The sequence below is a fragment of the Mytilus galloprovincialis genome, chromosome 5 (genome assembly GCF_965363235.1).
Source record: "Mytilus galloprovincialis chromosome 5, xbMytGall1.hap1.1, whole genome shotgun sequence".
NCBI lineage: Eukaryota > Metazoa > Mollusca > Bivalvia > Mytilida > Mytilidae > Mytilus > Mytilus galloprovincialis.
Genome location: NC_134842.1, coordinates 54158937 through 54175091, shown reverse-complemented (window position 1 = coordinate 54175091; position 16155 = coordinate 54158937). Strand labels below are relative to the sequence as shown.

At 30.7% G+C, this 16155-nt stretch overlaps 1 protein-coding gene across 7 annotated transcripts in view; it reads right to left on the bottom strand.

The window, feature by feature from the left end:
- Positions 1-3182: 3182 nt before the first annotated feature.
- LOC143076042 (septin-2B-like) overlaps positions 3183-16155 on the bottom strand; it is a 50969-nt gene continuing 37996 nt past the window's right edge. For 4 of the 7 annotated variants that reach the window (XM_076251670.1, XM_076251669.1, XM_076251665.1 and 1 more), the window contains exons 8-13: positions 15401-15546; positions 13564-13671; positions 12820-12852; positions 9644-9716; positions 7565-7678; positions 3183-6076 (exon numbers count right to left, since the gene is read on the bottom strand). In XM_076251670.1, coding sequence (XP_076107785.1) covers positions 7565-7678; positions 9644-9716; positions 12820-12852; positions 13564-13671; positions 15401-15546 — 474 coding nt within the window. In that variant the 3' untranslated portion in view covers positions 3183-6076. The remainder of the gene's footprint in view (positions 6077-7564; positions 7679-9643; positions 9717-12819; positions 12853-13563; positions 13672-15400; positions 15547-16155) is intronic. The other 3 variants (XM_076251666.1, XM_076251668.1, XM_076251667.1) reach the window with 3 other exon arrangements.

Genomic DNA, 16155 nt, shown 5'->3' with positions numbered 1-16155 from the left:
AGCAGTTATACATTTCTGAAATGCATTGTAATTCACAAATTGAACATCAATATTTTTTGTTTTTTACCAAATGGAATCAATTTAAAAGTAAAATACGGAAAACAGTAGAAAATCCAGGATAGTTTAAGAAAGTAAGTCAAATTTCAAAAACTTTAACCACAGAGTGAACATTTGTGGCCGCCGCCAACCGAATGTAGGATGGCTTTGTCTCGCTTTCTCAATAACAGTTGAAGCCTTGACATAAAAATGATGTATATATTTTTTAAATAGATAGATTATTCCTCGCAGGAAATTGCTAGTTTTAAACAAAATTTCCTTTATCAATTTTTTATTTGTACAAAGTGCACCAATAATTTAGTGCATATTAGCAGTTTGAATAAATGACAAATAAGAATGTGTCCATAGTACACAGATGCCCCACTCGCACAATCATTTTCTATGTTCAATGGACTGTGAAATTGGGGTCAAAACTTTAATTTGGAATTAAAATTAGAAAGATCATATCGTGGGGAACATGTGTACTAAGTTTCAAGTTAATTGGACTTCAACTTTATCAAAAACTACCTTGACCAAAACTTGAACCTGAAGCAGGACAGACCCATACAGACAGACGAACGAACCAACAGATGGCCGCACAGACCAGAAAATGTAATGCCTCTCTACTATCGTAGGTGGGGCATAAAAAACACAATATTTTACACTGTTAAATGATAAAGCAGCCATTGTGAATTGTTTGTTTTACTCAAAACAGAAACACGAAGCCAATATTTGAAAAAGTTTCCTTATAAAGTTTGTGTGTATACAAGGTATTTACATCACTAATATTATCATGTGACATTTCATTTCCTTCTTTCCCAGGAAGTTTTTATAGATTGATAAATAAAATAGAAAACTGCCAGTAATTCAAAAATATCCTTGTTTTTCAATAAGTTTTTTATCAAAATGCTTATGCTTAAAACTAAGTTACATGTTTGAAAAAAAATCTTTAAATTATGATTATTCAAGTTAGCCACTAGTAATAATTTCTGAATAAACAGCTGTATCAAGAGTGCATAATACATCATTATTGTGCATATTGAAATTGTTGCAAGATTGAAATGGGATACTTTGAATGCATTCAATCGTTATTCCCAAATTCCAACAAGTATGTAAAGTTTCCAATTAAACAATCAAAGCAACTTCAAGATATGAGGAAATCAATTTAAGTATCCTAGAATACCTTTTTCATCCCACTTGGCTATATCATGACAACCAGTTTTGAATGGTGGAGAAAGTTAGAGTACCCCAAACTAGGCTACTGCTCACAAATGATGCCCTCACTATAAAAATTCAATTGTTTTTTACTTTATTGTCGTCATGATTGATGGTATAGATTTGATACTTGGAATTAAGGAAATATAGCTTTATCATGACAAGTTATGACATAATAATGTGCAGAGTTATGGTCCTTGGACTTAGGAAATTCACTCACATAGTCAGAAAGCATCAAACTACACCGAATAAATATAATTCATGTGACCATGACTTCAACCTATTGAACTGATATTTGGGGTATTATAGGACATATTAGTATTCTTTGTTTTTGTTGTTTTTGATGAGCTGTGTGAATGTCATCAACTTAACACTTGAACACCTGTAGTGTGCTAATAATACAACATATCTTCATTTTTTCAACAGTACAGATAGTTGTATATCAAAGCTATATAACTAATTTCCTAAGTTGATTCATTCTCTTCAAGGCTTCCTCATAGACAAACTAGAGGCTCTCAAGAGCCTGTATCGATTCTACTTGGGTTTTTGAAATCATATAAAAAAATATAAAATTTGGCTAAAAGTAAAAACAATTGGCCAGCACTTCATAAGGAAAGGAACATTCATGCTATGTTTGATTTCATTCAATTCAGTGGTTATTTAGAAGAATACTTTTGTATGCATTTCCCATAGGGTCCTATGTTAAACTAAGTCCCCCGCTGGCGGCCATCATGGATGTTGCAATGGCGACAAAATAACAACACTTAGTCAGTATCTCATTAAGAACATTCATGCCATGTTTGGTTTCATTCCATTCAGTGGTTCTCTAAAAGAAGACATCTGTATATATTTCCCATAGGGTCCTATGTTCAACTAAGTCCCCCGCTGGCGGCCATCTTGGATGATGGATCGGCTACAAAGTAACAACACTCGGTCAGCACCTCATAAGGAACATTCATGCCATGTTTGGTTTCATTCAATTCAGTGGTTCTCTAGAAGAAGTCATTTGTATGCATTTCCCATAGGGTCCTATGTTAAACTAAGTCCCCCGCTGGCGGGCATCTTGGATGATGGATTGGCTACAAAGTAACAATACTTGGTCAGCACCTCATAAGGAACATTCATGCCATGTTTTGTTTCATTCCATTCAGTGGTTCTCTAAAAGAAGTCATTTGTATGCATTTCCCATAGGGTCCTATGTTAACCTAAGTCCCCTGCTGGCAGCCATCTTGGATGATGGATCGGCTACAAAGTAACAACACTTGGTCAGCACTTCATAAGGAACATTCATGCCATGTTTGGTTTCATTCCATTCAGTGGTTCTCTAAAAGAAGTCATTTGTATGTATTTCCCATAGGGTCCTATGTTAAACTAAGTCCCCCGCTGGCGGCCATCTTGGAAGATGGATCGGCTACAAAGTAACAACACTTGGTCAGCACTTCATAAGGAACATTCATGCCATGTTTGGTTTCATTCCATTCAGTGGTTCTCTAAAAGAAGTCATTTGTATGCATTTCACATAGGGTCCTATGTTAAACTAAGTCCCCCGCTGGCGGCCATCTTGGATGATGGATCGGCTACAAAGTAACAATACTTGGTCAGCACAGCATAAGGAACATTCATGCCATGTTAGGTTTCATTCCATTCATTGGTTCTCTAGAAGAGGTTAAAAATGTAAAAAGTTAACGACGACGACGACGGATGACGACGGATGACGACGTCAAGTGATGAGAAAAGGGGCCAGGTGAGCTAAAAAACTAAGGGTTATCATTAATTACAATGGAAACTTAAGAATTTCTTTCAAATGTAAGCTTTTTTTTCCTGAAGTGGCTTTCTAAATTCTATTTCAGCATATTTCATCATCTCTTTGAGCTGTGTATATCTTTTAACTTTCACTACACTTTTACTGCTATTCACAAGAAACAAGTATATTACATAAATTTTTTATTATTTTCATTTGTTGAATGTATAATTCATTATTGTATATGATTGATTGTATATGTTACACATTATACACATTTTACAGTAGTATTAACAGCTTGACCAGTCATTAAGGATGTACTTAGGTGAGCTAAGGTAAAATTAAATAAATCAAGAAATAAAAATTGATATTTTAAGCTGGAATAGTATTAGTTAAGGATCAAAATAAGCTAAAAATATTGATAGGTCATGGAGCTCCTTTTCGAGATATTTGATTTATAAAATATGGCGGGAAAAGGCTAACTTGTGACTTTTACCTTATATTTGCATCCGTATCATTTGGGGCTCAAATCAAAAGAAAGAAAATCAAGAATTTGCTTAAATTTTGTCAAATGACCTTTTATGAGCTTTTAAGTCTTATGTTAAAAGATAAATAGGCATTATGGGGCAAAATATTTTACCTTGTATCGTATGGAAAAACACCAAGGAGTCCGAACATTTGACACTTATTTCAAAACCTCACCCAAGTACATCTTTAAATTAATAATTCAAAAATATTCTGTTCAATAGAAGATGTCTAAGCTTTCAATTGATATACATGATACTTTAAACACTGCCAGTTCAAGCTCTAAATATAAAAAAAAAACTCTCATATCATATACATTTTCAATTTCCTAATAAAGTCCATGTGATAAGCATTGCATCTGAAGTCATCATGAAAAAGTTCTTGGCTAACTTGCCAGAAAAATAAGATTTTAACAACATTCTTTTTTGTTCATTAGATTCTTTCAAGTAATTGGTTACTTTCACACTAGTACTTTTATAATTTTACTTACTGCCCTGTGCCATTTGCTTTGTGATTAATCGTATGATTGGTAAATGTATCCAATTTGACAAATCATTTTATAATTGAAGAGAAAAATCAAAATGTTTAAAATGTGAATGATATGAAGCAGAAATTGTTATGATATCAAAGCCTATATCTTCTAAGAATATTTTTGAGACTGGTCAAAGCAGAAACACCAGACATAAATGAACATGATTATCATACGAAACAACAAATAAATAAAATTTGACACAAATAAATGGAATAATTACAATTATGCCATAAAATGATATAAAATTATTGCTGACTATAAATTTAAGTATGTAGAAGTATGAGATTCTATAGAAATAAATGCATAAAATACTTATTTTGTTTTTGGTGGGAGAATTAGTGTATCACTTAAATCTTAGTAACATTCTTAAATATTCTATTTTCATTTATTTTGCTTTAAAAAAATTAAAAACAAAGATTTGCAGAAAATGAGCTTAAAACATAAGTTAGAAATATTTTCTTTACACTCTTTAAAATGTTAGTTTGAATTAACGCAATGCATTTATTCCTAATGCCATTTAAATATTCTGATGACTAATAGAGTTATCTCTCTTTTGAGGAAGACATTTGTATAGGTTTTTTAAGATTCTCAGCAGTATATTTAAATTTGTAAATTAGCACTTTAACACATCAACAATAAAAACTTTTCTTATAATTGTAAATCCATCACAGAATTTCCAATTTTAACAAAATATTTTGTTATGCTAACGAAATAACTTACTAAAATTGACTTGTAAGATAGAAGGGCTGATATAATTTTTTTTGAAATAATTTAAGAAATAGGAATGGTCCGGCCATTCCAATAGCAAAGATTTTATTTAATTATTAAGAATTCCACAGAAAATGTATTTCAGTTCATGATATTTCATTGGATAATGTAAGAATACTGGGAACCAATCCAGTTATTGGATTTAAATACTAAAGTCTTGGTGCATAAAATCAGAGACATATAATACTAAATACAGTATTATATGTCTCTGATAAAATCATTACAGAAAACAAATATAACAGAGACCTGGCCCCTCTGACAAACTACACTGAAGGAATGTCTACTAAAGATACATGTATGAGTCTACAGGGATACAGGCTCTAAACTACTTCCTGTATGTACATGGTATAATGATTGCTCAGGCTATAACCTGAAAGAATCAGGATAAATCATTTTGATTTATAAATCTTATTTTTTTCAAATGACTAAAAATTATGTAAGCTTAGTTGTTCTGGATACATTTTAATTTTAACAGTCACTGAAAACATCAGATATCCCTAACTGCCTTTTTTCTGAAAATTTTAACTTTTTCAGAGAGATCTATAGAAAAATACTCTACTTGCTGTAGTTGTGTTAAAATATTTAGCATCATTAAAGCTTATTTTGGCAAGAGAAATTGACTAGAATCTATTTTTCAGTGGTTAAGAATAATATAAAAGGCTAAACGTTAATTGAAGCAAATTCAGAGATCAAAAACTAGAAAAAAAACTTCCCTATCATATAATTCCAATTCAGAGATCAAAGATTTAAAAAAAAAATGTCCATTAGTAAAAAGAACTCTTTGATCTACTAAGAAATGTAAAAAAGAAATTCATTTGTTAAATATTTGTTCTATCTATCATCCTGGACCTATCATATTTCATAATACTGAATTAACATTTAATTTTTACTAGTGATTAAGGTCTAACATATTTGTATGAAGATGTGTTGAATAAAAAGTATGAGAGAATTGCACAGTTACTTCCCTTTCACATTTGTCTCCCTTTGTAAATATTTGCAAAATAAAACAAGCAACAAAAACTACACCATAAAAATAAATTGCAACCGTTTACAATAAATATAAAATTTCTGAGAAACTATGATTTTGATCTTTAACAAGGAATGAAATACAAAAAGTAGTTTATAAACCGTTGCAATTTGATGGAAAATTCTGTTAGAAAACAAACGCCATTCCAATTCAATGTTAGTAATAAACTGTTGCCTTGGTAGCACCATGTTGTCATAAAACCTTGTTTTCCATCTAATATGTGGCACTAAATCTGTAAATAAATGGAGAGAATGATTGCTAGGAGTTTATAAGAAAGGTTTTCTTTAATTCAACATGTTTAAAATCTGCTTTAAAATTCAGCAAAAGATAGAATAATTAGCAGACTACATAAAATCCCAACTTAAAACATTCGTTAAAAAATGTTTTGAAGTGTGACATCTTCTGAATGAAACAACAGATAGTCTGTAGAAACAAGAAAGTATGATAAAATAAAGATTACATAAATACAACTCATACAACAAGTGAAACTGCGAGCTACTGCTCACTGATGATACCCCCGCCGCAAGTGGATAATATTAATAGTGTAAAAATATGCAAGTGTTCGGTAAACAGGAAGTTGTCAAGTGATGAATCTGAAAACGCATCACACGGTATAGCTGACTTATATAAATCCTGAAACCAAATTTCAGAAATCCTTGTATTGTAGTTCCTGAGAAAAATGTGACGAAAATTTTCAACTTGGCTATCATGTGTAAAATCATACAAGTGTTCGGTAAACAGGAAGTTGTCAAGTGATGAATCTGAAAACGCATCACACGGTATAGCTGACTTATATAAATCCTGAAACCAAATTTCAGAAATCCTTGTATTGTAGTTCCTGAGAAAAATGTGACGAAAATTTTCAACTTGGCTATCATGTGTAAAATCATACAAGTGTTCGGTAAACAGGAAGTTGTCAAGTGATGAATCTGAAAACGCATCACACGGTATAGCTGACTTATATAAATCCTGAAACCAAATTTCAGAAATCCTTGTATTGTAGTTGCTGAGAAAAATGTGACGAAAATTTTCAACTTGGCTATCATGTGTAAAATCATACAAGTGTTCGGTAAACAGGAAGTTGTCAAGTGATGAATCTGAAAACGCATCACACGGTATGGCTAACATATATAAATGTTGATACCAAATTACAGAAAGGGTGGATGTGTAGTTCCTGAGAAAAATGTGACGAAAGTTTCATGGGACGGACTGACTGACGGACGGACTGACAGACAGAGGTAAAACAGTATACCCCCCCTTTTTTAAAGCGGGGGTCTGAGAAAAATGTGACGAAAGTTTCATGGGACGGACTGACTGACAGACGGACTGACAGACAGAGGTAAAACAGTATACCCCCCCTTTTTTAAAGCGGGGGTATAATAAACGTTTGAGTTGGTTGTCACAAAAAGAAATTTCCTAATGCCACAAATGAAAATATTGATGCATATTAATTCAATCGTTCGAGTGACGAACATTCTCTGGTCAAGTGCTGCAGATTGCAAAATAGCAATAAGAATTATTGCTGAAAGCCTCAGTTATTTTGTGTTCACTGTTTTTGTCTGTTGGGTTTTTTTTCTTCCTTACACCTATATAATTTTTTATCAGATTGTTTAATGTCTATCTCTATTCTGATATGTTTTATTTCCTGACCGAAAGAATTGGTTTTGTATTGTCTACAGAATATAATGATGAACGAAACATTTTATGGTCACCAACTAACCTAGACATTTTCTGTTTTGATTCCCCCATTTTGTTTTCCTGGAGTTCCAGCCATACGTTTTTGTTGCTCCATCTCAGCCTGCATTCTAGCTACCATCTCCTGCATCCTCCTCAGCTGTTATACAAATATAAAATGTACAAATGTACAAACATGAAGGAAACATATTATGTCTTATTTGAACTAAAAATTTGTAAGGGTTCCGCGGAACCCAGTGTCTTGCCTACTTTTGCTGTAAATCGCAGGCCAAACAAAAATGAGGAAAAAATCAATAAAAATATTCCTCTTGATACGATCTTTTGAAGGTAAGAAGCTTCTGTCCAAGTTTGGTAAAAATCCAGGATAGTTTATGAATCTAATAAATGTTTAAAAACTTTAACTGCAGACTGTATGTAATGTTAACTGGAAGAAAAACTAAGTCCATTTATAAGTAAAATACAGATATACAGGTACAAAATATTAACAAAACTTCCTCCTACATACTAGCTTTTGATCATAAATAAGGTTCTGTCAAAGTTTGGCACAAATTTAAAATAGTTTAAGAAAGTTATTAAAATTTAAAAAAATTGAAGCACAGAGTGAATGTGTTGTTTCCTGGCAGAAAATCTAAGTCCAATTAAAAGTAAAACACAGAAAAAATGGATTTATTTTTTTACAAAATTTACTACTGGATACTGTCTTATGATCATAAATTTTGTCCAAGTTTGGTAGAAATCCAGAATAGTTTAAGAAAGTTATTAAAATTTTAAAAACTTTAACCACAGAGTGAATTTAATGTGTCCCCGCAGAAAAACTAAGTCCATTTATAAGTAAAAACGAAAAATAATAGAATTTTATTTTTACAAAATTTACTTCTGGATACTAGCTTATGATCAAAAACAAGCTTCTGTCAAAGTTTGGTAGAAATCCTGTATAGTTTAAGGAAGTTATTTAAATTTCAAAACTTTAACCACAGAGTGATATTTGTGGACGCTGCCAACGACAACGACGGAATGTAGGATCGCTTAGTCTTGCTTTTTTGACCTAAGTCAAAGTCTCGACAAAAACTATAAACGCATCCTGTGAAAGTACTTTACTTCGTGGGTATCAATTTTCATGGTTTGAGCAATATTTACATGTTTGTGGGTTTTTAAATTCGTGGATTTTAGCTTTCTAAAAAAAGAATGGAAAATTAAAGCCTTTAAAAACAAAGATTACAAATAGTCTGGATTGAAGGAAATTATAAAGTATACATTGACCCGTGTAGTTATAACACTAATTAACTCATGATAAAGTGATCATCGGATTAAAGACCATCAAAGGTGTTAATTAGGCAATAAACATGTCACCTCAAGAAAACAGTAACATAAACAAATGCTATAAATGTATCTTGAATTGTCAAATAATTCTTATCAAAATCAAGCCCAGCATGGAATTATTATTTCCAATATGTACGAGAACTATGAGGATATTAAATGAACACTTTATCATACTAGCATATACTGGAAATCTGACTTTCATCGATCAAAATTTTTTTTTATGAGAATTAAAAGATCAAAAGTTGTACAGTTTAGGTTATTAAAGATAAAATAGGTATAATCCTGCATGCGGTTGTGACTGCTATTAAAGTATTCTCAGATTTAGCGTTATTCAATATATTCTCTAGATCATATCAGTAGTTAAAGCTACCGATGGGGATCTTTCCATGTCTTGATTTGGACAATGGTTGTTTTATTTCGTTGGACACTTAAATTTGTGAAAACCACAAAATTGGTACTTTTAAATTTCTAAATTTTGCAGAACTAAGTAGACCAATGATGATTTAGAAGAATTGTTCCTTATAAGGTACCATTTCATCAATGGCTATACATGTACTAAAACAAACAAGACTTTAAATGAAAACTTTAGATTTTATTGCATAAGAATGGGGGAAGTTGATTATTTGCTTTTGTTTTTTGGCAGTACATTGCCAGTTTGCCCATTTTACAAATGCATGATAAAACATTAGATCTCAAAACATGAAATATTTTATGCATATTTCCATCATTTTCTGAACTTCCACCCTTGTGATTGTAAAAATTGGGGTTCTGTGTTGAACCTTACCTCTGCATCTTTTTCTTGTAATTGTTTTTCCTTCTCATCCCCACCAACCATACTTTCAGGGCGACGATTTTTACTGTAATTAAAAATTTGCATATTGTTATTATACAAGCATTGATAATCTGATACATAAATCAGAACACGTCAAATCATTTAAAAGTTACAAAAGCTTCTACCTAGCAATACTTGTACATGGATTTCATGACTAGCCTTTCATTTGCATAGTCATTTTATTAAATGAAAATCTGGTATTTTTTTCAAGTTTTAAAGAACGATAATGAAAATCATTATCTAATTATAAAATGACGCTTTGTACATATTAATTTACCATAGATTTACATGTTGATTAGAATTTAACTCAAATTGGCCTAGGCTATAAATTCGCAAAAGATAAAAATATGCACATGTAATGGCAGCCAAGAGATTTGCTACATGCATTACTACTACTTCAGGTTTGTATTCAATATACAGTAGATTATTTTGATATTACAAAAATCAATTGTAAAATTTTATATAAAATGTATATAAGTTTTTAATTTTTTAAAACAAGACCCATAAAAATCCATTTTACTAGATTAATTAAATTTAAATAATTAGTAATTTGTAAGAGAAGAAAGTGTTCAAAAGAGAAATTTCATCAAATGTCTGAAAAATGTTTTTCTATAAACAGTTGTATCTGACTATGTGAAGTGAGACACTCTACATAAAATAGTGCTTTTAAAACACATCTATTTACAGTTATCAAAATTTGAGAAATATGCTAAAGATGCATAAAAAATTTAGTTTAAAGTAAATCATATGCTTGGTTAGAGTAGAGAAAACAATTGTCAGTATAAACCACACAAATAAAAAAAAAATCATAATATTAATGTTTATTTCTGTCTATGAAAAACTTGGATTTTGGCAACATTTTATCAAATTTAATAAATTTTTGCAGCATCCAACTTTTGACATTGGAGTAAATAACAATTCTTTATAATCTAAAGATAGTTATAGTTGTAACAAATTGTTTATAGTTGTAATACATTATAGTCTATAGGTGTGACGATTGCAGACATATGTATAAAACCAGCTACAGAACAAAGCCAAAATTTGCCAAATTTATGCCATTTTCCAACTTTTTATGGACAGATGGGTATAAACCTTTGGGATATTCAAATCAATTCAAATACATTCAGAAATATTTATGATATGCATAATGTTTTTCAAGATATTGTTAGAAAGCTGATCAAATTCAAAATCTTAGAACTACAATTTTGCTTTGCTGATAAAAAACCCATTGGTGGTCTTCGGTCAGGTTGTTGTCGCTTTGACACATTCCCCATTTCCTTTCTCAATTTTATTCTTCCAAAAAAGACATCAGAAAATGAAAATAAATTTGATCAACTTGATAAAAAATAAATTAATACAGAGTTACATAAACTACACACTACAACTTCTAACGTACGCTTACCAAATATATAATATATTGGTACCATAGATACACACACAGACACATAGGAAAAAGTAGAAATAAAAATAATAAAATAAGTAATGTATACTATGTAGTCATTCTTCTATTCTCATTAAAATGCAATAATATAATACAATACAACACAATTCTGTGTCTCATTTCTGACATCAAATGATAATTATCATAATAGAAATTAATAATACATTTAAAACCTTAGAACCATTACCATCTTGCTGTGAATTACAGTATACTAATCGCTTTATTTGAATAAAAAAAAATAAGACAAGATGTGACTGAAGGATGCATGATTAAATGTGCCCAGCACAAGTTTTATCCATCTTGGCTTTTAGTCACAAGTGTTCTTATTCTTACAATCAAATACAACGATTTGTTATACTTTTATTAATAAGCAACAGATAATCAAAACCCTTGTTTGTTACTGGTCCTAGTTGGATTCAATTTTTGTAAGCCGATTTCAATTTTTGGCATATGAGTATATGTGTATTGATAATTGTTGTCAAATATGAAATCATCATTTTGAGAAGACTGTTGCATTTTTTTTAATTGTTGTAATACAAGAAGATGTTTTGAATAAATCCAAATATTGATTAATGGTTGATATGGGACAGACTAAATCAATTAGTCAAAGCACAAATCTTTAGTTGGTTGCCATGCATGTGTTTTGCTCATTGTAGAAGGCCATATGATGAGCTTTTGTTGATAACTTCTACCTTATTAGTTTCCAGAGGTGAGTTGTCTCATTGGCAATCGTATCCCATCATTTTATTTTTAATACAAGTGAGGGTCCGGTCAAAGGTGGGGAAGTCTCAAAGGTGAAAATAAAGGATTTCACATGCAATATTATCTGAAATTCATAACAAAGGGAAAATCAAAAATATAACCTTCATCTATATAATAATCAACTTTTTATTTATAAAATATCATTTTTGTGGATTGCCCATTAAAAAAAGAGTCTTTTTCGGTTATAGAATTAATAGTTTTAGATTTGCCACATAAAATCATGTAAATAAAAGAAGTAGTTTTAATTGGCTCCATAATAGTTATAAAATAAGTAATCTTTAGTATTCTGTTTTATCTTCTTCATTTTCTTGTTGCTGAAAAGCTGTTATCTTATCTTTATTAATCTGCGTAGAAAAAGCTTCATTTTCTGATTATTTTTTTTTTATTTCGTTTCTTTGATGAAAAGCAGTTTTACATTAACAAAAAAAAATTTAGCTACCATAAAAGCTTTATTTTTGCAAGGGAAATTTATACTTATAAAGCCTGCAATTTCTTTGCTGGAAATATTCTGTTAAAGTTGGAGCTATCATACAACCCAAAGCCAACCACCTGGGTTTTTTATTCTGGCATTTTGTATATGAACTTAATAGCCTATAGGCTTAAAACAAACCTTTCACATGTTCCCTCCAAAACATGTGAATTAAAGTTTTTAATCGTCTCAAATCTAGTAAAAATAAGGAAATATTAGTTTGCATAAAGGAAAAAATCTGTTACCATGGAAATGAATTGCTTGGGCAGGAAAACTTTTTTAATTCATGCAGTCTGTTATCGAAGGGAAGTTACTCTCGGATTCATGCAACTTTTCATTCTGAATAATCTGTTATAGTTGACATGTCCCTCTAACACTAACACAATTGAATGATTAAAATGAAAGTGACATGCATGAATGACTTATGAATATGCATAATATGTAAATGAGACCTACTCCTGCTCAACAGCTTCTTCACGCTGCCTTCCTCTGTAAAGTGTGAATGTTACATACATGATAAAATGATACAATGAACATTAAATTGATGTCTTTTTAAATTCTTTCTTGAATTCTGCTCTTCAGAAAGCTATTCACATAATAAACTATTTGTGTATCATTTCATATGAGGATATAATATGCATGATATTAAGCACTGTCTATTACTTGTACAAGTTATCAAATTTTTCACTATCATATTTTATATTTTTGATAACAAAATGTTTACCCCCTCCTCCCTGTGAGATTTGTGTGAAAATAGTTCCTAAATATTAATATCATCTAAAATGTTAGATGCTTAATCTGAAAAACTTGTTGAAGTTTTCTACTATTTCCATTTTTTTCAGGGTAAATTAAGAGTTAACTCCCATTAAAAGACATGTGGTTTTTTCATCTATTTTCATAATATTAATTACTAAACAGATTCCTATATATATATCATTAGAAGAATATCACTATATAGAAGTTGTTACTCCAATATAAACTTAAAATCTGTTTGCATGAAGTTAGTTTTTCCCCTATTTTTATAACACAGAGATCCTGGCCTTATTAACAATGACAAGAAAAGCACACAATGGGCATAAAAATAAAATAAATGGATAGCAGGAATCCATTACTCAACAACAACAGTGAAGAATAGGAGAAAACATGTAATAAATAAAATCTGACTTAGATGATATAAATAATAAGGGGTTAAATACACACCTGACTTTCTTAGGCACAGCCTGGCTGCCACCTCCTGCGAGTTTGTCTGCTCTGAAGTTCTCATAATGCACTTCTTGTGTAACTTCTTGTAAGTCCTGCATATGTGTACTGTAAATAGAGAAATATCCTGATAATCATTAAATCCTACATCTTTATTCACTTTTGGATGAAATAATAAATATCTTTTATAATAAGTTACTTCTTTCATAAATTCCACCATGACATTTTATTTCTAATTATAAAAGGTTCTGTGTCCTCACCTGTAATTTCCGCTGTCAGTGTAAAAATGTAATATTGACTGCAAAATAAGTCCACTTATCAGCATCATAAATTTGTATTAGTCTTTTTTCTTTAAAAACATGCAACAGTCTTTCAGGGTTTAAGCTAGGATTTTGAGGACTTTAGTCACTTTTGCGCGCTATTAAAATCAACCTTATTTTGTGTAAAAGCAATGGACCGATGATGTATATTACTAGCTTCATCTTTTGACTTAAGGAATTGAGGCACCAGCATGATTGGCAGTTATTGTATGATTTGACTGTATTTGCCATTATGAAAGATTCTGACATGGAATCCAAAAATTTAGTTCACAATTTCTCTTCAGTTTGTTCCAAGGGTCATTCCTGATCAACAAAAGTTGGATTCTATTTTTTTAAACAAGGAATCACAGCAGAAATTAATTTGCAATGATTATTTCACTGCATAATCATTATCCTTATAAAACAACTAAGTCATATTTGGAAATCATTTCTATCAAGTTGGAAATGTATAAAATCCTTTTTGAAACGATTATAATGACTGAAAGGAGGTTGTAAACAAAGCAACAATAGATCACGTTTACTACTTTCGGTTTTAAAATGAAACGAAAACGGGAAGTGACACGTGGATAATAAATTCAAAACGAGTCCGGATTCATCATGAAATTATCATTTAAATTTCTTTAGTAAAGAGATATATATATTTGTCTCTCTCGTTTAATTGATTCTAAATGATTTCGTATTTTACGTTTATTTTTTTTATGTCTATAAATAGTCAAAGGAATACTTTCACGCATGCGTAGAACACAATACAGGAAGCACCTGTTTAACATTTCTCGTGAACTTTTTGAATAAATACATTAAAGTTCTTTATTTTAAATGGAAATTGTCGAAAGTTTTTGATGAAAATTTGAATCAAATATGACGAAAATGCCTTCGAATGACGAATCTACGACAAACTAACTTCAGATTGTGATCTTTTGGGAAATATTGAAATTCAAATGCGAACTGTCCGGGTTGTTACATTTTTGATTAAATGACGAAATTATACTCCTGGTTGTTGAAATGCCGACTGACTGATTTTCCTGGGGAAATAATTATGATGGTCATTCAATTATGGGGTTAATTAATTAATTACGGATAAGTGATCCATCTGATGGCGATAAGCGGATTAGTTGTAATCACAACTTGTAACACCTGTTGAAAATGTTAATTACCTGGAGGTCATAAACTTGTCAAAAAAATAAAAACAGGTGATTTATAGTTTTTATTGTGAATTTTTTTTTACACTTTCAAAATTAAAGTGACGAAATTGATTTGAAATACTTTCGTCAATGAGAAAACCCTTTCGTAAAATACGAAAGTGACGAGCGCTAGCAAAATCACTGGTCTTTAGAAGATAGTTTTGAAATAAACATTTCAAAGCCGTTCAAGCAATGGCTAAGTAATAAACAAATTTTACTAAGAATATTGTACAATGGCTGTCAAGGTAGACAACTAATCTCTCATAAAAGATGGTTTAAATTTCCACTTAGTTCAATAACCTCTGACCTTTTGAACTGTATATCCCTACAACTTACATGAGCATGGTCCTCAGTTTGATGAAATCACAGTGTTCTGGATTCTCTACTTCAACTACACCCCATGGGTACATACGACCTCTAACCTTACGACCTTTAACCTCTATAACTGTATTGGCTCCAATAACTGCAAAAGGCACTGCTTCCTAAAATTAAACATAAAATTACTGACTTCATTACATTAAAAGTGATTTTTTTTTGTCTGCAACTTTAAACATCACAGGTTTAAAATATTATGCACTCATTAAATAATACCTGCAAATGGTGACCAATTTAAGTTTTTTTGATATTGTTTTATATTCTAAATACAATATTTTATATGGAACAGCGAAATTTATTGATGAAAATGAAATTGTCAGGTGAACCAAAAATCAGTATCAAGTAACTGGCAAAATTTTGCAACAATCCAAATCAATGATCGTAAAGAATAACTTATAATTACTGTTTTTAAAAAATCTCAAGAGAGTATTAAACCCATACTATTTTCATGATTGTTTATCAATTAACTCTCAATATTCCTCTGCAAATATTGCTTTCTTATAAGCAAAAGACGTAAGACTATCAAATTTTAATCAATTTTCCATGAGATAATACCCCAAGGGAAAGAACTGGGTTTTGTAAACAAGGTTCAGTAACTATACAAGGCGAATGGCAGACTTAGATTATTTTTTTTTAATTAAGCTTATGCAATACTTTGTTCATTTTTTATATTATGTATATCTGCAATACACATGGTATTTCTAGTCTCTTTTTTA